This window comes from Pyrgilauda ruficollis, unplaced genomic scaffold, assembly GCF_017590135.1.
Source record: "Pyrgilauda ruficollis isolate IOZ18807 unplaced genomic scaffold, ASM1759013v1 scaffold2, whole genome shotgun sequence".
NCBI lineage: Eukaryota > Metazoa > Chordata > Aves > Passeriformes > Passeridae > Pyrgilauda > Pyrgilauda ruficollis.
In genome coordinates this window covers 3,589,844-3,612,680 of record NW_024519206.1, presented here as the reverse complement: position 1 = coordinate 3,612,680, position 22,837 = coordinate 3,589,844, and the positions used below count along the sequence as shown (strand labels likewise).

General features: G+C 36.9%; 1 protein-coding gene across 2 annotated transcripts in view; it reads left to right on the top strand.

Annotated features, from left to right (window-relative positions):
• The window catches only part of SLC25A13 (solute carrier family 25 member 13), a 98,271-nt gene that overhangs the window by 48,200 nt on the left and 27,234 nt on the right, over positions 1–22,837 (top strand). For both annotated transcript variants that reach the window (XM_041466700.1, XM_041466699.1), the window contains 9 exons: positions 1,244–1,383; positions 7,850–7,996; positions 9,534–9,672; positions 10,502–10,595; positions 10,771–10,855; positions 12,982–13,066; positions 13,530–13,688; positions 20,301–20,353; positions 21,306–21,386. In XM_041466700.1, coding sequence (XP_041322634.1) covers positions 1,244–1,383; positions 7,850–7,996; positions 9,534–9,672; positions 10,502–10,595; positions 10,771–10,855; positions 12,982–13,066; positions 13,530–13,688; positions 20,301–20,353; positions 21,306–21,386 — 983 coding nt within the window. The remainder of the gene's footprint in view (positions 1–1,243; positions 1,384–7,849; positions 7,997–9,533; positions 9,673–10,501; positions 10,596–10,770; positions 10,856–12,981; positions 13,067–13,529; positions 13,689–20,300; positions 20,354–21,305; positions 21,387–22,837) is intronic.

Genomic DNA, 22,837 nt, shown 5'->3' with positions numbered 1-22,837 from the left:
TGCCTGGCAGGCAGAGACTGGCTCCAGTGGGGTGATTCCCAGCTTGTTCTGAGCACAGGCAGGCACTAAGCTGTGCTGATTTCCTCAACCCCAGGCACCAGCCGTGCTTGGGAACTGGCTTACAGCTCTGCTGCTTGCAGAGACAGACAGGAGCTCGTGGTTTGGACTCCTGGTCTTTCTTCCACAAAGCGTGAAGGGAGCAGACCAGCTCCTGGCCCAGCCTGTGGGTAGGGAGTGACTCCTGGGAACCATCTCTCCACGCTCAAAGGAACGCGCAGGAGACAAGAACTGGCTCTTGGCTTGAATTGCTGGAAGAGTCATACAGCAATTAGGAGGGCATAGAGCAGCTGGGAACCTCTGGCCTTGAGCTTGTCTTCAGAGGATATCTTTGTCCTATTTTTTTGGCTGAGACAAAACTATTGCATTGAAGTGGGCTCTGTCCTTTGAGACAAGTACTTGCTCAGATCTCATTGCTGTTTTCATTACTTACAGTAAACGCTGTCTAGTTGCAGAAACATATGGTCATTACTACTGATTGTGTATCAAATAGTTGCTTTTTCACAGAAACTGCTGTGTATTACCAGTCTGCCAAGTGTGTAGTAAACTGTTGCCCAGTTGTGACTACTAAATATAAAGCTTGTATTTAGGTGTGATCATCTGCCCCGCTCCTTGCAGAAAAGATTCAGATTTAAAATCTGCATAATGCTGGTCATAAGTTTTTATTCCTGCTTGCCATGTCTCCCCCCATCCCCTGTCCTGCTTGTCAGTGGTCCATAAGTAACTCCAGAAAAGTGGATCTTGGAATAATGGTATTTTTGTAGTTGATTTGTTTGAATGTGGAGAGCTCTGGGAAAAATTCAAAAGCATGAAATATAGTGATACAAAACTTTCATTGTTTGCAACTTGAAAAGATTATGCTGAAAATCAGTTAGCTTTAGTCATCTTTTTATAAATTGTCTTTTAATTTTAATCATCTTCCCTTGCTTGAATTTGAAATTTGAAATATCTGAGTTCCTTTTAATTAAATGCTGTGCATATAAAACTTCACGAATAAAAATAATAATTCAGAAACTATTTGTCAGGGTGATCATTTGGGTAAACAAAAAGTACTAGGTTTGCTTTACAATATGTAACTAATTTATATGAACAGTATTGCTTTCCTGTTATAAAATATTTGTTTATATGTTTGTCTCTATTGTTATTTTATTTTATTACTAAATGAACACTTTTCTTTTCTTCCCAGAGGATGCTAAACAAGTTTTTGGCCAGACCACGATTCATCAGCACATTCCTTTTAACTGGAATTCAGAGTTCGTACAGCTGCATTTTGGGAAGGATCGGAAAAGACACCTAACATATGCGGAGTTCACTCAGTTTTTACTGGTGGGTCTAATGCAATATGGTTTGTCAAGAGTAATAAGAAGGATGCAAGAATCAAAGTATTTGCAAACTTGCCAAATACCATGCTGGTAGCAAAGTTGAAATACATACCAAGTGTAGGCTCTTAAAATCAGAGTGCTGGACTTGTATAGTATGTTGATAGATAGGATATGTTATTGGTAAAATTTTTGATTCAGGCTAACTGGGGGTTTTTTCCCTTTGTTTTTGCATCTGTATGCAGAAGGTGATTTTTTTCTACACTGTTGTGTAGACACAGACATGAAATTAAAAACATAGACTTCGATGTCTGAAAATCTCCTGTATTTTTAAATCTACAAGTCAAAGAAAGTTAAATAACAGTATTGAACATCTTGGACTCAACTTGCCAGACTCGTATTAAGTACTTCTGCCTGTAAACAGCATGTTTGCCAAACACATATTTAATTCAGAGCTGGTATCCAGTAATATTTGTTAAAAGCCATTTCCCTACACTTTACTTTTGATCTTTTTTGAATTAAGCTTATCTTAGAGAGGGAAAATTTGCTTGTAACACACAAAGAATAAAATACTACTTTTTGCAAGGAATTCTTGGCTATTCATACTTTTGGGTACTTTGTTACATGAAGTAAAATGTTATGCTAATAAAAAAACCCCTGATTATCTGTATTTCAGCAGTACTGTTAAAAATAGTTTTCAGTAGGAAAAGAGGTGAAACACGTGAGTTTCTTATTTGTATTCCTCCTGAATACTTAATGCCTGTATTAGTATTTACACTAGAGAATTTTAAAATGGGAACCTGCTTCAAGACTGCCAGGTTTCTTTTTTTCTTGTTTACACAAGTATGTTAGTTCACAGTAGGAGGTGGTATCATTTTGATGAGGAATAATTAAGATAATGCTATTGAGACAAATGTTTCAAATTGACTTTGTAGAACAGAGCCTAATTAACTTTGTATGAAGAGACCGTCAGGTATCACATGATTAAATCATATTCCCTTAGGCTTTGTATTGACTATTGTAACTCCTAAGTAGCTAAGACATAAACCAGTTTTGTGACAGAAATAGGAATCAGAACCTCTTTTGAATGAAAAAGCAAATGTGCTTGATTAGGAAAAAATGCCTCTGGCAATGTGTTCTGGTATCTCCTTCCAACTACAGAATAAGCCTCGGAAATGTATCCTGATTTTGGTGATTTAAAGTCACAGCTGTAAAAAAAGTACCAGTCCTGTTTGCCTCATCTATTTGCTTAGAGATATGGGGAAAACCTGTAGAAAAACTCAGAATAAAAATACAACACTTTTTCACCATTAAAAAAAAAAAAAAAACCAAAAAGATGTGTGTGCAAGGATTGTTGAGAGAGGTTAACAGAGTTTAAAGCCACGGACCTAAAAGAGCTTGTAATGGTAAGGCTGGGTATTTAGGGTATTTGAGTTCTTTCTTTGGGTTCTTTTGTGTTTTTAACTTGAATTAGGAAAAGCAAGCACTGAGGGAGGAGTTTTCTAACTTTGGAGATTAGTCTTAACTATTAGGCTTTCTCATCTTGTGGAGGGGTGTTCCTCTTACCTGAAAGGACTTTTCCTTGATAGGATGATACTGTGGGGATAATTGGTTGTGGTGGAAGATGTCAGTGGTCCTAATGAACCAGCCAGCCCTTTTGGTAGTGATCCGTATAGGTTAGAGCATAAACCAGGAGAATAAGAATGACAATTCTGGGTGTCTCCAGAGAGGTGAGATGCACTCAGGAAAAGTTCTAATGCTGCTAATAAAGATGCTCTCAGCATTGGTTGCAGGCAGCAAGGATTTTCAAATAAATTAATTGTCCTAAGACTGCTGAAGCTGCCTGTTACCAGTATGATTTATTAGGATGCTCAGTCAGTCACAGTAATTGGGCACATCTGTTTACCCACTTTCTAGAACTGTAAATCCTTGAATCACATAAGTTTCCCTGCTGATCCTTGCCTTGCAGCATTGTATTACAGATGCTGAAGTTTGGGCACAGAAATGGCTCTCAGTACAAAGTGGAGAGTTACTGTTCACAAGCATGGAAACCTTCCTTTAAGCTTTGTAACCTTTGGTACTCAGCTTTTCCTTCTGACATTCTGCCTGTGCATGAGTCAGTCTTTTTAGTCTGATGTCTAGACCTTGGACCTTAGACAGCAGGAGACCACAGTGGATACCAAATTACCTTTCTGCATTCCTGATGTGTGAATGCACTTTACATTGCACTTAACATGGACCAGATGGTTCTGTAGGGCGCTTCAGGTACTGCTTTGTAAGTACAATGCAATTTGCAACTTTTAATTGAATAATCTAGTTATATTCATTCCTTTACATTGGGTCCTATTATGTCACGTAAAGTTGTTCCATGATCATTATCTGAAGCATTTGGACTAATCATCACTTCTGGCAAAGCTCAAGGTAGTTGGAAAATAACATTACTATGTTTTATCCATGCACAAGATGGATCTCTTGTGGCTTTAAATATGAAGTGTTTATATGGGATTCTGAATATTTATATTCTTCCAGCACTTGTTCTGTCTGCAATAAGAGAGATGCCTGAAAGTATAGCCTCCAAACTCCTTGGCTCAGATGCAGTTAACAATATATTTGCATCAACCTAGAGCTCAAGGAGTGTTGTTTTAGCCTGCTCATTTGCTACCTTCAAATTAGCTCATCTATCTATACTTCATATCCATCATATGTATCTGTTTGGATATGGTCATGTTCCATCATCACTTAAGTGGCAAGTCTGCCTTATGAAGAGCAGCATCAGCCCCTTTCTCAGCATGTAAAATCTATTCCATGCAATGAATTTTAACATATGCTTATGTGTGGGCCTGGTAAAACCATTTCTGCATTGTCTGGGAATTTATTTACACCCAGAATATTAGTTGAAGTAGTACTCTCTATAATTGAACCTTGCGATCTACTCCAGTGGCAAAGATTGTGATGTATCTGATGACTTGTAGATCCATTGGGATGGAATGCAAACATAAATTTCTATCTAAGTGGAAGGTAAAGAAGCTTTTAATGAGCTGTAAGTGAAAGCTGAGGTAAAATCTCTAGATAGGAAATAATTTCATTAGAATTCTGGTGCCAGCATGCCTGCCATGATGTATGAATTAATTTTTCACAAAGTCTTATGCTACCTGGGGGAATTCTGGACTTCCAGCATCAAGGAAGATGCTTGTTTTCTATGTATATCTAAGTTTACAGAAAGTCTAGGTGGAGAAGGTTCTTTAGGATGTGTAATTTGTATTGCAAAGTAATGAGGACTGTAATTCTTTAAACCTGAGTCTGTCTAGTTAAAATAATATGCAACAGAAATAAAATTTCTAAATATAAATAAAATAATAAAATTATTGCAAGTCAGCATCTCTGAAGAATACAGCTTTGCTTTATTGTTTTTCAGTTTATTTTTAAGGTGATATTTTTTATATTAGCTGCATATATGCAACATATGTTACAAACATCTGATAAAGAATTTCCTGATAAATTGCTAGTAGCTAGTGAGCTCATTTTGAAACATGTGCTGTGTTATGCTGTGAGTTGTCTCAACTTTCAGGCATGGAGGCTGAGGGAATGGATAGCCTTTTGAGGTAAACACTTCAAGGAGTTTATTGCATTGATATGCACTGTGCAGTGATTAGAAAAGTGACATATATCTGGTTTGCTTGTGATAGCAGAGATTGTTTGTTATCATGTGATTGTCTGTGTGTTCTTGTGTGCCATACTGCTGCCATCCATGGTCATGGTTTGGAATGTCATGTGGCTGAAGATCCCTGTGCTTCTTTCTTCTTGGTGTAACTGGAAAATGTGCAGCACTGCTCAAAATAACCATAGCCTAAAAAGTCTCTGCCTTTCTGAGGTCAGTCTTCTTTATCTATATGCAGTATGTGTAAACCATTTTGAACTGGAGCTTAGTTTCTGAGCTAGGGAAGAAGTGTGAATAGGGAGTTTCAGAAGACTGACATCATCCCATTCACAGTTTTGTCTTGCTATCTGTCTATAGCTAAATGGCTCTTTTCTGGCTGACAAGAAGATGGGTAAATGGCAGCACCAAGACCTTGACAATGTGTTTAAACAAGTGGGATAATTCCCTCCAGTGGGTTCCAGTTTACCAAGAAAATTGGAAAGAATCCCCTTAGCAAGGAGAGGATGGGGTGTTTTGGCTTGTTCTCAGCTGTAGTACTAGCAGCCTTTTTGCAGTCAGCTGGGTGATGACAACAAACACACATTTGATGCACCTCTTTGGAGCACAAGCCCTGCTTTGTTCTGTGGCTAAGACGTCACTGTCAGCCAAGGTCACACCAGTGGTACAGTACCTCCAGACTCACTGATGGGCGTACAGAGACAGGAACAGACTGGACTTCTGCAGGTGGTGTCCAGGTTTTTTTACTGCATTTTAGTGCTGGATTCTGCCAACGAAACTCTGCCAGCAGTTTCAGTGGTTAAAACAAATTGAATGAGGGAAGGAGAAGAAAGCAACATGCACTGTTTCCCACGTAGTCCTTCTGCTAAATACAATTGATTTTTCTATGGTGGTGCTTTCATTTAGTGACAAACATTTTTGTTCATACGTTTCTACCTGCTAGGTGGTGAGTGTTTAGGGTACAGGCTTTATTATACTTAACTCCTCTACAGAGCTCTCTGCCTCCAAGTAGTTGTCTGCCTCAAGCTGATGAAGTCTTTTTGTGTTTTTCTGCTCATCTCACCATAAACCTTCCAAAATTGCTTCCTTCCAAATTTCTGTTGAAATTGTAGTCTCAATTGGAGTGAAGTAAGAACTTGCACGGCTGCATCCAGCCAGAGTGAGTATTATTGCTGAATTGTTACACTTCAGCATAAGGGCCTGTAATGTAAAGAAAATGTGGCTGAACTGAAATTGTACCACTTCAAATTATAACCCCCACAAGCGTTTCCCATCAAAAGAAGAAATTTCAGATTTATTCTGGAGTGAAACACTGATCAGTCTTTCCCCCCCACCCCTTTCCTCCCTCTGCCTAATATATTAGGAGGTCGTCATCATACAGGGTACAGTGGTGTAATTAGAAACTAGGACCAAAACTGGCAAAGTCAGACGGCTGAAATAAATAGACAAGCATGGTTTGAGTGGCAGTGTGAACTGAGTGAATAGAAGGAGGGAGGGATGGCATCTGCAGGCCTCTGGCAGCTCTGATCCTACTCCATCTGAATTTGCCTTTCACCTGTCACTCTTTATTTCCTTGAGTGTTGCTGTAAGACAAATGTCAACTTATAGAAAGTCATATTTACTGTGGATGCTTCATGATGGTGATTCTTGACTAGCTCGAGTCAGTATTAATATGTATTTTAAGGCACATATTTGCAAATATAATGGAAATAGTTGGATAGTGTCGTCGTCCACTGCAAGACTTGCTTAGTATTGCTGACATAGTTTTGCTCTGATTCCATTTTCTTAATAACTGACTTTGAATATGTATTCGAATAAGCACTGTTTTTCCAGTGAAGAAATTTTTATAATCCTTGAAACTTAAAGGGAATACATGGCAATGATTTGTGTTCCTCCATTCAGCTAAAAAATACAGGTTGGGAAGTCTAATTACATCACCAGAGTTTTTTGGGGTTTTTTTACAAACCTGTAGAACTGAACAAAAATTCATATGTAATATCCAGTTACTATCTGTGCAGGATTGTTCATTTTAAATGACAAAAAAATAAAGTACTCTAACAGTAATTTAAGAAGAAAGCGTGAAGGTTACAGTAGGAAAAGATACAACTTTGAGAGATTATATACTTTTTTCCTTCTCTTTTCTTTCAAAAGTACATTTGAATCACAAAATGAGATTATCAAGTGATTGTATCAGATAATATTTATGCCTGTTACTACTACTGAAATATGAGAACTGATCTTTAATCAGTCATGAGACAAATTCTAAATTAAACTGCTGGTGTTTTTTGCAGACAAATAACTTTATGTTTTAAGTGAGGATGCTCTTTGAGGGAATCCTTTTCAGGTTAGTAGGTGTCTACATGGAAATCTCTGATGATTTCATTGTCCTTGTTCAGGGAGTAGTGAGTGCTTTTACAGAAAGTATTTTGACCTGCTGTGACACATGCGATAAACTGGGTTATGCACATCATGGAAAACTTTAATGTTCATGAGTGGGAGATTTTACTTGCACTGGTGTGATGGTATGTGTTCTCCATTTCTCAGTTAAATGAATTGCATGACATAATGTCCAGACAGCAAAGAAATCATGATGTTGTCCTAGGTGCTGGTGTCAGTGATAGACACCATAGGAAAGACTGAATAGAAAAGGCTGAAATTTACATAAGACATGCATATAACAGCCAATTAAAATTCTGTTACATGTAGTTGTGTTTTGTTAGGTATGAGAGTCTTGTAGGATTGCATTACTTATATTAAATATAACTGTTAAGGTGATTATTTTGAACCTAACTCCTTTTTTTTTCCCATATATTTTCAGGAGATACAATTAGAGCATGCAAAACAAGCCTTTGTACAGAGAGACAATGCTCAGTCTGGAAGAGTCACAGCTATGGACTTCAGGGACATTATGGTCACTATCCGGCCACACATGCTGACACCATTTGTAGAAGAATGTCTAGTAGCTGTGAGTAGTTCTGGTATCCCAGCTGGCAGACCTGGGATACAGATGTGGAATTCCTTTTCTTATGTACCTTGACCACTACATGACACGTAATCCAGCCTTAGGATGCATGTTTTGAAGTCTAGCAGTTATTATCTACACATATGAAAATTAACCCTGAATATATATCCTCAATGGTCTTGGTTTCCAGAGACAAAGTATGTAGATGGACCTTAGTAATGGCCTACAAATGTTGAGTTTGCCTTTTTCTAGCCATTCCATCATAGTAGACTGTGTCAAATATTTTTGAATGCCATTACATCCCACTTGGAATATCATCCTCAAAGAACTTGCTTTGTAATGTAAATTCTAAGCTCCTGAGTGTAATTTCCAAGTATCTGGGACAATGTATGAATTGCACCATCAATCAAGGACATTCACTGTGTCTTGACTGATAGTTGTTAACTTGACTGTATATTTTGTCTCAGTTTGGAGTGCATGAAGGAAAGAGGTACATTTGGTTTTGACCACAGTTTATAATTTTGGGAACTTGTAGCAGCACATTCCAAGTAATCCAAAGCTTGGCCATGTTTAGGTTTGAAGATCTGCTTAAAGGTCAGCTCTGCTTAGACTTGCAAGGGAGAGATTTCATCACTTAACTTGCAACTGTGAAGTGATGACTTGTGCAAACTCTGACCAGAATATTAGAAGGTACATGCAGCAAAAAGCATAGCCAGAAGATTTAGGAACTGACAGTGAGATTTGGTACTTTCTTCCATGGTTCTCTATCAGTCTTGTTACCAGCCTTCCTGTGTCATATGCTCTGTCATAAACCATCAGGTATGATTTTTTATTATCCCTGAAGGTCAGTTAAAATTTGGCTTTAAAAAAATAAGCTTATGCATATTTTTTTCAGAAATTTGCTTGATCATTGATCTTGTAATTTAAATAGTGAATTGATCCAATATTTTTTTCTGTGTGCAGACCCATGACCCCTTTAAGACAAAGGTTGAGTCTCAGTTCTCATTTGAAAATGAGTAACTGTTCGAACCTTATTGTTCCCATTATGTTTGACTGCCTGATATAAGCCTGAGAGCTTACTGCTGGTTTTCCATGACTTGAAATGCCTGTGAATTTAAAGGTTTCAATTGACCTTTTTCAGAATATGTTTTGATTTTGTTGAAATTTTCTATATAGTAATATGCTTTACATGTAGAAGTAGATTTCCTCATTACTAGAAATAAGCCAACTTATGAAACATTTCCAACTGAAGCAGTACTGAAACCTGAACTTTGTAAATTACTACTGGTTATGTTGTTATAATCCTGCATATGTATTTGTTTAGGTTTGTAGGGTGGGGAGAGTTTTATATTCTGGTCATGATTAGTTTCAGTAACATAAGAATCTTTCATAGTTTAAAGTTCTTTATTTTGAAGGTTTTTTGAAAAAGCAAGCCTGAGCTGCTGTCACTCTTGTAAAACAACATTCTTTGAAAACTTTTATTTCAAGGTTTTTTTAGTCTTGCAACAGTCTCCTTTCTCTTTTTCTCTTCTGTCTCCAGGCTGCTGGAGGTACCACTTCCCATCAGGTCAGCTTTTCCTATTTTAATGGATTTAATTCTCTCCTTAACAACATGGAGCTCATTAGAAAGATCTACAGTACTCTAGCTGGAAATAGAAAAGATGTGGAAGTCACTAAAGGTTGGTAGAAATATTTGCAGTCTGGAAGTTTCCTTGGGTATTTGAATGGAGGGAAAGACCTCATCTGTATGCTTTTAAATCAGTAGGGGGAGGGGGGGAAGCCTACCTCGTTACCATTCCTTGGTTTGCCACTCAGTTTTGTACAGTCCTGTCAGAGTGCACCCTCCAGCTTTTTCATTTTGTTTCAATCAGAAAAAGGTCCTAGTAAACTGGTAGTGGGGGCAGGGTGAGGAAAGTATGTAAAGATATTTAAAAGTTTAAAAAACTTCCTAGGACTCCTGCCAAATTGGCAGCCTATTAAAGTGACCTTCAAGGGTAGTTGAAGAATTCCATAAACTTGTATTGGCGGCACAGTAAGCTGATCTACAAGCTTGGAACAAGATGTTATCTGCTATATCTAACCACTTTTATAGAGAATTCCCTGTGCAACACCAGAGTTTCATTAATGTGGCCTCCTGGGACTATGCATGAAAAGTTCCACATCTCTTGACTCCTGTTTTGGGGGTTTTTCTTTGTTTGCTTTTTATTTTATATTTTTCCCTCTGACCTGCAGCTGATTGATACCGTATGTCAAACATCCTAAATCCTGCTGGTAGTACTAAGCTTTAAGACCAGAGAGTTGTACTTACTTGCATGAAGGACAGACCATTTAAAGCACACATTTATGTAGTGGCAGGAACACTTCTGTGTTGGGTAACTTACTCCCCTTTCACCCTCCCCAGCCAGCATCTTCTACTTTATACTAAAATATAGTGCAACTTTGGGCTGCTCTGGATTATTTCTTCTGGTTTTATTTCATTTAATTTTCTGTATTTTTATTCTGTTGCAGAGGAGTTTGTTCTGGCAGCCCAGAAATTTGGTCAGGTTACACCCATGGAAGTTGACATCTTGTTTCAGTTAGCAGATCTTTATGAGCCACGGGGGTAAGTGGAGAATTATCTATCCTTCTCTCTTTCTTCTTCTCTCCTCTTCTTGGAAGGGAGTGGGAGGTGGTGTTGGGGAATCGGAGAGCGTAGTGTAGTGGCCCACGTGCAGGTAACTTTTAGTGATCGGAAAACCAACCTCTAAGTAAACACTGATGTGAATTAATTTCCTCAGGCGCATGACGTTAGCTGATATTGAGAGAATTGCTCCTCTGGAGGAGGGGACGTTGCCCTACAACCTGGCTGAGGCTCAGAGGCAGGTAAGAACAGAAGCCAGCATGATGCAGTTATTTGTTTCCAGTGCCAGTTAAATAGACAGCCAACCTCTTCCTGTTGTTGTCATCTAAGTTGCTTTTCTCTTGTGTTCTGTAATAACTGTGAGGAGTAACATCTTGTTAGAATTTATTTTTTATCCGGTGTTGTGTTCCCTCCATCTCTTCTTTGTGCCCTTTCCTCTTAGGCTCCATTTTAACTAGTCAAATGTAATTTACTTCGGAAAGATAATATGTATAGCAGTGTCATCTAGCTAGTCAGTAAATATTAGATGCATGCCTAATTAAGGTGTTTAAGTTTTGTGATTCTGTTGCTGTGTGTTCTTTTTAATGAGGAAAAGGGAAAAAAATTAAAATTCAGCATCTATCCTATGAAATGGCAGCCCTTTTTCTGAGCACATATGCATGTTCCTGGCCTTCACAGTGTTCTCTGCTTTGCTTTATGCTCTGCTGAATATCAAAATAGGAGAGCTTATGTACAGACTAACATCACAGTTTCAGTAAAAGTGTGTCCAAAACCTAAAGGATATTTACTTTCAGTGGTGTAACCACAAATGGATTTTTTTTTTAATTTGAGGCAAAAGGAAGTAGGAATGTTCTTTAAATGTCAAACCTGTTGATCTTTCAGTTTTCATATTATCTTATCATATTTTGTATTTTCATTGACACAACTTTCTATACAGATAGATTTAAAACTAACCCTCATGTTTGTCTCTATTTTAAGACAGTCTTAACTTTGTGTCTTGTGAGACTAAGGGTTTTTTGTTGGTTTTCTTTTTTCCTGCTCTGGGTCTGTGCGGAGACGCCAGTTTGACCACAATGAGTTGATCCAGGCTACATTTTTAGGACTACCAGGCCATAAGCCAGGCCTCTGTGTGTGTGTGTACACATGCATCTCTTTTTCTTCTCTTTTTTCTTCTCCTGCCTCCCCTACATGTGAACACCCCCACCACCACTCCAAGACAGTATCTGGGGTGGTGGTTTTCTGTTTGTTCAAGCACTGACTAAATGGTGATGATGCTGGGCTGAATTCAAGTGCGTTGCCTCCCAAAACTCACCATCTATTCCTAGAAGACTCCTAAAGGAGTTAAAAGCACTTGCATTGGGCTGAATATCCAGTAACATAAGTTACAATAGGTGGCAGTAAAAGGTAGAGAAAAATGTGTGATGAAAGCAGCAGCTTCTTCACTTTTCACTTTGGGGCCACTGTCTCTGCTACCATGATTTACATTGTTCTAAGAGGCAAGAACAATGAACAATGGTCCTTAAATCTTTCCATTTCTTCTGTGTATGTGTCCCACCTTTTCATTTTTTTCCACCCAATTCCTTTGCTGCTTGATGCTGAGACTGAAAAGATTTTCAGCTACATTGATATCTTTAATTTAATTCCGGTCATCTGCACCTATATTGGAATTAACTATGACGTAAACACAGGAAAATGTATCCCTATTTTTATTTTGTTGCTTTACTTGTAGTATCCTAAAAAGAATATTGCAAAAAGTGCTAGTAAGTATGAAAGATTTAATGCCCCTGCAGAACTTTTGTTTTCTTTATTATTTTCTTTCGTTAGATAGCAATTTTAAATCTGGAATACTTCTGAAATTTATTTTTCATTGGGTTGAATCTAGCACTCATAGACTGTGAGCAAATGAAATTGTGGGGGTGCTTTATAAAACCTTATTTTCCTTCAGCTAATCTGTGTGAATGCTTGCATACTTGTTTTGGTAGCCTGGGAAGTAATAGGTGTTCTGGTTTTGATGACAGTAGGAAGAAATTCCAAGCTGGAGTTGCTTTTAGCTGTAGAAAATTAATGACTGAAGAGGCAATATGTAGACCACATTTAGGCCACATTTAGGCCATTGATTTTAGAGTTGTATAATTTTGTTGTAATATGTTTTCTTTCCTATTCTGATCTGAAGAGGCTGCCTTATATGACACTTAGAAATCAGTGCAAAAGAAGTAATAATTGAGAATAAAATCTCTAGTGCATTGTGGAATTTTTTCCAGGTATCCATATACTTATATCTGTCTGATCATGAAATGTTCTCTTGGGAAATGAGATGTTTTGATTATTTTTCTTGTCTTTCCTTTTGTTTTAAATCCTGCCTTGACAGAAAGCTTCAGGCGATGTGTCTCGACCTGTTCTCATCCAGATTGCAGAATCAGCGTACAGGTTTGCCCTTGGTTCAGTTGCTGGAGGTTAGTCATGGCTGAGCAAAAGAATATTCATCTTCACTGTTTGGGCTTTTTCTTCTTTTCTTTTGCCCTTCTTCTCCTTTTGCCTCTCATTTAAGTGTGGAAGGCTTCTCAGACTTTCCCTTGGAGCTGTATCTAAGGGGTGGGATGACTGTAAGATTGAAGGGGAAGGGATCATCTGGTCTACAAGAATTGTGGAATTTATGAGCTGTTGGAGTTTTCAGGTGGTGTTGCTATCTGATTTGTCCCCAAACAAATTTCAGGAAAATGAAATTAATAATGAGGTAGGATTGGAAAGTGTGTTTGGTTAAAACTGTGGGAGGTAGTTTAATGTATCCAGAGTATATAATGAAGAAAAAAGATATAACTGATGTTATAGTTAGATGTAAATATGAAAGATGGCAGTTGCCATCAAACAGTGCAAATGCAAAATCATGTTTTCTTATATTTTGAATTTTATTTACAGCTGTTGGAGCCACTGCAGTCTACCCAATTGATTTAGTGAAAACTCGCATGCAAAACCAGCGTTCTACAGGCTCTTTTGTGGGAGAACTTATGTACAAAAACAGCTTTGATTGCTTCAAGAAAGTGCTACGTTATGAAGGTTTCTTTGGGCTTTATCGAGGTAAGTTTAAAAGATGTTATATACTAATGATAAGATACTATTAAAAGTTTTGTGTGACTGGATTTTTAAGTTTTTTTAGTTCAGACTTCAGTTTTGCTTCTTTGTTACAGGGGAAGGATTTGCAAACTTCTCGATAATTAAAACTTCACTGTAATGATAGCATTGCTGTAGGACCTGTCTGTCCTTTCTCTCCTCATCTGCCATAGGGGAACATCAGCAATTTCCTACAGCAAAAATATATTGTTGGTAAAGTTCCCATTTCCTTAGCAGTGCTTAGTGCCCAGAGTGTTTTGTCCTGTTTGGTAAGAAGTTAGATCATCTGTGGGTTTTTGTTCTTTGCAGTGCCTTTTGTTGTGTTTCTTTTGAAACAGAAAGGTCTCTATGAACCAGTTGCATTTGCTTCAGTAATCATTGGAAATAGTCATCTTTATCAAGTTTTCTGTGTACCTTTTCTTAGGTTGTCGCTGTGGAGTCAGCCAGACTGACTCATTGGGTTTCAGCCCACTTAGCTTTATACATGTAACCCATACACTTAAGTTACGAAGTTACCCATTCCAACCCGCCTTTGTAGTCAATGGAGAAAACTCCAAAATCCATTGACTCTGTTCAAGATGCAAATCATACTCACTTTGGATATCTAGATAAGTGCCTGAAGTTAAATGGTGGCTTTTTTTCTGTTCTGTCCTTGTCCTAGTTGTGGCATCAGTGGTGTCAGTTTGGGTAACTCAGGAGGAGTCATAAAGAATCAGGAACCTCGTCATGAGATTCCAGTTCTTCTCTGTCACAGAGTTAAAGTAAATTATATTTCTGGTGTCACAATTTTTGAGACCTTTTATGCCCCCCTGCCATATTCAAGGGGAGAATTTGAAATTTGCATTACTGACTTCATTTTTAGCTAGCTTGCTTAGAAACTTATTTTCACTTGTAAAATAAGAATATTATAATGAAAGAAATGAATTGTTAAAAACAGTTGAGTAAGGAATGAAGAACAGAGTATCTTGGTAACATATTGTTATGAACTGGCAAAGCTGTGTGCACCTTAAAAAAAAGTAACAGTTCATAAAACAATGTGGGAAACAATATTAAAACTAGGTGGTGTGATAGATGTGCACAGTATAACATATGACCTGAGTGGTAAAGTAGCTCCTCTGTAAAATACAGACATGGTAATTATTTCAGCACAATTGGAGGTGGGAAGGCTCTCTTATTACTGACTGAGTTTGAGGCCATTTTTGGAGTAGACATAATAATTTAATAAAGAGTACTGACATGGTCTCTATTTTGTAAGGATTTATAGCAAGCAAAATCTTTCAAAAGTCCCAGTTATTACCTAAAGAACCAAATGTATTCATTGTAAATTTTTGTACGCTTCTTCCAGCATCCTGAAATAATAAATATGCAGAATTCTACTCTTGCATCCTTCTGTCTTATTGAAATTCTGAAGGACAGTGATTTCTTTCACCTTGGGAAAAAAAAAAAAACAGATAAAAACTCAGAAATGTTATAAATGCATGTTCTTAACTCTGTTTGCTTGTCCTCAGTTTGGAATGATTTTTTTCATTGCCAGGTTTAGGGAACCTTAGGAAACTTCAAGTATAGCTTGTCCTTATGTTCCCCATTTATGTCTTTACTACTTTCCAATTTTCCAAGGAATACTGAATACTGGAATCTCAGTTTGGTGGAGCTGAACTTCTAAGACCAGGCCAATAATCTAATTTCTGGATTATATAGTTGAATACCATCATTTTAGAGGCAAATTGAGACATGCTCTTCTACAAATTCTCTCCTTAAAGAGCACCCTGACTTAGCTCTTTTTAAAGAGGCAAATAGAGAAAACTGCTTAAAAATCTGGAGCTCCTTCTGTGCAGTTCTGTAAATTCAGACTATTGCTCAGTTTCTCAGGAGATGTTGAAGAAGGTTAAGGAGTTGAGTGCAGAAGGAAGTTTCCAGTTAAGCTTGAGAGGAAGGAAGATTTGAAAGGAGCATTTTGTAGGTAGTGTAATTACCGAATGTAATGCAGTAAACATTTAGCAAGAGTCATCTTATTCTAGTCTTGAATTCTACCCTAGGTAGGACACACTACAGAGTACACTACTTTTTACTACTCACTGGTCACTGCAGTTCTTTCTTCAGCTGATTTCTTCAGGGTTAAGTTAGTGTGGGTGGTTTTGTCCCCACTGAAGGAGGGAGTAATCATTGGGAGACTTCTCCTTAGCTGAATAGATGCAAAAGCTTTTTAAAAATTGTACTAGAAAAATTTAGAGCAGTGGTCTCTTTGTCATGATGTCACTTCAAGAAAGCAAGCAGAAATTACAAGCCCCACTCTGAGCTCAGCCATTTCAGATATTCTTAATAAAAGGCTCATATTTCCATTCGACAAAGTGAACTGGTTTTTCTTTTTTGTATCACTGTTTTTTTCCAAACTTGGAAACCATGTTTTAAACCACCATCTCAGATAAGGATAAATTACACCATCTTGTGGATATGTAGAGAGCACTAAATTTGGTTTGATGTCAGTTTGGTTCTAGGTGTAATCAATGTTTCCACTGAGAGGACACTTGGATTAAAAAGAAAAAACAAACCAACAAAAACAAACATGATATAAACCTCTGTAGAGTCATTATATGAATGCTATGTTGTTAGCATTTTTTAAAGACTTTATATCTGAGATAAATTTTTCATCTGTCTCTTAGCATGGCTGAAAAGAATGCTCATCTCATATACCTGTAATTTACTGTTGTGTCTACATTTATACCTGAAATGCGTATTTAGAAACTCGCAGTATTTTTATGCATGCAAATTTAAGAAAATTTTGAAAGCTGTCATTTAGTCAGAAGTCCACCTGATGAGTCACAGAATGTTTCACAGACTTAAGCAATGCAGCCAGTAGAGACTATTTCACACATACTTGAAGTTGCATGGGAAATTTAAGTACCAGAGATAAAATGTAGTTTAGGAAAATGTTTGGCAGCCATGCCGTTAATGCCACTTTGCCTGGAGGATGGAAAAGACAGGGAATGCTATTGAAGACTCTGTCATCTGTGATCATTAACTGTTCAGGAACTTGTTTGTTAGTTTTATTTCTGTTGTGCTTCTAGCCCTGCAGTGACTCCAAATGCCATCTAATTATATTTTAATGATTTGTTCGTCGTCCAGGTTCATTATTACTGATGGACTCCCATGCTAATGATGCAAAAAGACTGTGGCAGAAGCTTTCCTTCCAAATTATGCAATGGAATACCATATATATAGACTGGAACTACAAACTTACTTGTACCCTAAGTTCTGTCAAAGCATAAAATTTTTAGGAAATATCCCATTTCCAGTTTGAGGGAGCTATATTTGAATGGCTCCCTCAAATTGTCTAGTTTATTTTGTGAATTCTGTAATGGAAAAATGTGGCAGTGTTCCGTTACTGCCTTCCTATGACATGGCCTAATAGTTTCAAATATTTTATCTAGACCGAGCAACAAAACCTTCAGTCACTGTTTTTTCCTAATATGAAGGGAAAATCACATCTGTTACACAGTGTGAAACTGAAACTTCCCTGTTAGACATCTAAAAAAATACTTTGGCCAAGTAAGAGTTTTGTTTCTCAGTGCTATCGGTACAGCTGGGCTGGCAGAGCTGTGTGTATTCACAATGTATTTAGACTGCTTTCAGAAAATAACTTGTAGGGTGTCACAAAATGAATGCAGCTTCTGGTGTTCTGTCTTGCACACACCTTCCCCTTCCCTGAGAGTCCCACTATGACAGTGTGTCAGATACAAAGTGGTACATTGTAATTGCTGCTAAAAAGCCTTGGGTATAAAAAGGCACTGAATAATGTGTTTACTATGTACTATACTAGCAGGCTGCCTATGTGCAAGATATTGTGCTCTGATGTTATAAAAGGCATGCATTTTTAAGGCACTGTCAGACATTTTTAAGCTTGTTCTCCATCTGTGTATATGTCATATTGCTGATCTGCTAATGCATAGTAACACTAAGAAATTCCCACCGTGTCAAGATAACCCCAACAGAAATATGACATTTTCATATATGGGGCTTTTGATGTGCTTTCTTTCTTTCAAAACTTAGCATCTTTATCATGTTTAGAAATTTATCGACAGTGTTTTGGGCTCTCATCAAAACAATAAAGAAAAGAAAATTTAATTTTGGTAGTCATAGCATACAGAATGCACAGGTACCACTTTGAGATAGGTATGAGATCAAATGAAGGGTCCTTCTGCCTTCCTAAGATGCTGGAGACAGTAAGCCTAGCTGGTACCTGGTAAGGCTATAAAACCGGGTTTTAAAATTCGTGCTACCTTTTATAGAATACTGATTTCTATCTTGCAGTAGATATATACAGCATTATCTGTAATTAAACTAACAAAGCACTTTCATACTATAAAATTATGTGTGAAGTAGAGGCAGGAAAAGAGAAAAATGTTCAAGGTTTTGGTGGTTTAGCTGGGTTTTTCTGTTGTTGGGGTTTTTTTAAACTGCTGCCTGTTCTATTTAATCTTTCTCTTCTCTACCTCAAAGTTTTATGGAAAGCTTTGAGTTGTAATAGTCTCATTCAGATTTGAATACAAAAGGAATGAACCAGATGGAAAAAAAAACCAAAAAAACAACTTGTGCCAAGATAAATGTCTTTTTATTATGATTTTGCAAGTGTTTTTACAAATGCAAAGTTTTGGGAGCTGAAAAGTGGTTAAAAGGCCATCTTCAGATCAGTTCAGTGAAAATGGATTTGATTTGTCCTGCTAATGTTGTTTCTAAGATTCGAGGTTTATATAGATCATCAACTGGGCTACTTTTATACTTTTCATATATTTATATTTTAGAATGTCTTTTCCTGTGATTTATTTGATAAAACATGACTTGAAAGTCATTATATGTATAGCTTGGGTGTAATGATATATGTATATGTGATTTTTAAATTAATGACCTTTGTGATTAGAATTATATCTGCTATATCATACCTGCTTAATTTTGCTGAATTCGGCTTAAGATTAGGTAGTGTGCTTTTAAAGTATATGGAACATTTTTTTAATCTGTGAAGATGTAAAGTCATTTGCCATAATGTTTATATTAAGTCACACATGTCCTGTAGCACGTTGTAAATATTACAGCAATTACGAAGATAATTTTGTAATGAAAAAATCCTGTTCATTTTATAGTAGTGCATCGCTCATAGTGCTGCAGATAATGTAATATTTAATTACATAATTCTGAATGGCTTAATATTTTTTTACTGAGGTCTGGTTTCATGTCACCCGTACAAGTAACAATTTTTAAGAAACTCAGATTCTAAAATTTAACTTACTCTGCAGAATCTCTTTTGGTTTTCAGCAACTGTATATGAACTTAGTGCTACCGTATTTTTTAATTTCAATATTAAGTCATGTGATCATAATGCAGCATAGTTATATTGGGTAAATGTTACATGTACATGAACTGTATAAAGACATCGGTATATAAATATGGTTGGGTCTCCTGCTACCACAAATCAAATGGTGCTTTTCTTCAATGTCAATTTCTTATTAAGAGGATCAGTAGGAACCAGTAAAGGTGATGGATGGTAGCAGGATCGAAGAATATACTAAACCAGAACATGTGCATTTTTCTCTGTGTTATTCTGACATTTAGTTCTATAAGAAAATGTTTCTTCAGCAGGTTAACTTTTAAAGGTGGAAACTTAATTGTTTTTGGGGTTTCTTTTCAACACAATCAAACCGTGGAGAGGTGAAAATGTCAGGCTTTTTAGAGAGTACCCAAATGTGCTGCCTGAGCTGCTAAAACAAAGGGTTCTGCACCAGGAGCTCTAGCTGGGGTGATTTTCTCACATTTTTGAATGGTGTCCTAATTTCATTATGCTGATGAATGCTTGCAACACCATTCTAGCTTCAGGCTTTGTTGATAAGCTTTGCCTATTTTTAGGCTGTGTCATTCAAATGTTTACAAAATATCGAGGATTCACTTCAAACAAGTGAAGCTGACAGTCAGAAATTCACACTTCCAGTTCTGTAACACATCACTTCTAGCAAAATAAAATAGAAAATTCCATACCTGTATAGAAAGCAACATAACTTCCTTTGTTTTAAGAGCTGATGATATAGCTGGGCAAAGAGCTCAAGAATGCAGTCATACGTGTTTGAATGTTTTGCATTATTTTGATTCCTATCCCCTTCAGTCCTGCCATCTAATGCCATTGTTTTTGCTAGGAAAAGGTACTGAGGTTTTGACTTTTGAAGTGGATCCTTTGTGTATCTCACAAAATTAATTAGACGATCTTGATTTTTGTGTGAAGATGCAGAAAATCGAAGTCAGCTTAGGATAGTACTGAAACACATTTGGCAAATCTGTATTAGTGTTTAAACACAGAATGAGCTAGTATGAATTAAAAAGAGTAAAGAAAAAAATACATATAGACAGTGGTAGTACTTGAAGTGGTAGCACAATGTTTGCTCTCAAAATGGAATGTTTAAGTACTCTCATTATATATAATAACACAAAATTGCTGTAAAAATCGCCCGTTTCTAGGTGCTGGTCTCTACATTTGTTGATTTGTTTATTTAATACCAAGTTACTCAATGCCTTGAATTCTCTATTTCCATGTTACAGGTCTGTTACCACAGCTACTAGGAGTAGCACCAGAGAAGGCCATAAAACTTACTGTAAGTTTGTAAATGGATTTTTTTCACGTTTCTCCACATTGTAAAATGCAGCAAATGAAAATTAGCAACTATTAATATCTGACTTGTGAACAGTACAAGTGGCATACAAGTCTCATCTGGAGGTGTACATGTAAATTTTAAGAATCTTACTAAAACTTATTTTTGGACTCGCTCCAAAATAGAACAAGCTCATTCAACTTGTTCAGCTCATCTGCTTGTTTGTAAGTAGCATAGGCCTTTGGTTTCACTTCTTAGCAAATCAGAATAGTTACTTATTGGAGGGCTTTTGTTTTTTTATCTCCACGTGGTTACTGTATGAATGATTCCAGTGCAACAGGACATAGATAATATGAGCGTGTAGTGAATTGTTGGTAAGAAAGGAACTTGTTTGTGTGATGGTTTTTTATAAATGTTTTACTTCTGTAATTTTGTTATTTCTTAAGTATTTGTAAGGCACTTAAGAATTTCTTACTGTAATCCAATCACAATGTATTGTTTATTCACTATTAAGGCAGTATTCATCAAAGCTAGTAGTATGCATTTTAAAAAAAAAGGCACGTAATGCTGCTAATTGAATTGCCATTGTGTTAAAGCTTAGTATTGAACATTCTGATATTAATTTGACATTTGAATCTGTTAATATATTTTTATTAATTTGACACTTCTAAAATATTAATGTATTTATAATTTTCTGATTTTAAAAATTACATTAATAGTGATGATTTGTTTTTTGAGTAATAAGTGTTTGAATTATACTGCAAATTCTTGTTAGAAGGAAGAACATAGCTTTAGAATATTTAATACCAAATCTCAGACTTTGATTTCTTTGATATCTTGTAGTTTGGTAGCTTAGTGGATGTGTTTGCATTTTCATTTGCACAGAATTTGCAGCTGATGAGTGTTTTCTCTGACCTTTTAATTTATCAGCTTTCATAAATGTTTGTCTTTTAAGGTTAATGATTTTGTGAGAGATAAGTTCAGGACTAAAGATGGATCTGTCCCACTGGCTGCAGAAATTCTTGCTGGTGGCTGTGTAAGTATCTTTAATTTCCTTCATCTGACATTCATGAAAGTGCAGTTCCTAAGATTAATTGTGTGGACTAAGGCTTCTGTTTAACCACAGATCCGGTTCAAGAGCAGACTCTCCTAGAGCATCTCAGTTCTTTCCTAGATAGGCCAGCCGTTCTTGATGAAAGGGTAAATGTTTCTGTGCATCGTGCCTTTTAAATGCGCTCTGTAATTCTCACAGCTTAGAGTTTGTTTCCTTAATCAAGAATGTGTCTTTATTCATGTTGGCTGTAGCTTATGGCCTAAAGAGGATTCATGCTAACCTTTCCAGAAGTTAATAATTAGTTACTACTTTGTGGCACCCACTCTACCACGTCACTTCTTTCCTCATGTGTTATTGCACCCACTAATTTTCACTTTTTGCAGTGATACTGGCTTTTTGAAATGGCAAAGACTGCTCATGCTTCTTTGAGTTCGTAGCAGACGTAGGCTGTGTAATGTTAACTCAGTGCATAATGCATTCCTGAATGTAGGCTGTATTTAAAACCTACTAAGATTTTAAGAGTGTTTTCCTTGCAAAAAGTAGTATCTTAATGAACAACTGGCGCATTACTGGATAAATGATAATACTTCACTACTTGGTCTAGTTCTGTCTGTTCATATTGCAGCTTACTGTATCTGGTGTATTGATTTGTTCAAGGAAATGTAAATACTTTAGGTAAAACGAATAGTTGTTCAAAGACCAGTGCATTTTACAGATAAAGAGCGCTGTTTATTTAAAAGAGCTTTGATCACTGGGGCAGAGCAACGTTGGTGTATTTTTAATCTATCTTTGTTTCTGCTGTCATAAGATAGATGAGGTCACATTTTCAAGCAGCTTCTACCTGTGTCGAAAACTATAGTGAGCTGCAACTTAAAAAAAAATGCTGGCATCTTAACCTCAGTAGGTGCAGAGATTTGTGCTGTATGTGCTTGCAGAAAGTGAACTACGATTATCTGAGCCTCAGGGTGCAGTGGCTCAGCATTGCAGGCTGAGAAGCCCTGGCTTTCTGTAATTCTCAGGAGATGGGGCAGGATTTGGCTGCTGTCTCACTGCTCCTTCTGTTTGATCACTGACCTGTTGTAGACTGCCAGGTAGGATCCCCTTGTTCTGTAATTTTAGGAGCATTCAGGGAAGAAAAAAAGAAGGGGAGGGAGAGAAGAATGTGGGTCTCTAAAGCCCTAAATAAAAAGCATGCTGTAAATGAAGGAAAAATGCAATAAAGCGCTTGCAGAGTAAAAGGTATTTGCCCCTTACACTAATAAAAAGTCTCATGAACATAGCAACCATAGAAAATTCTGCAAAATTTTCATTTAAAATGTCATTTGATCTAGAGTTTTTATTTTACAGACTGCTGTGAATTTTTTAATGCAGTACAAAAAGCACTCTTTACGGAGATCTGTCATTCATGAGAATGCTGCAGCAAGCTTTTTGCC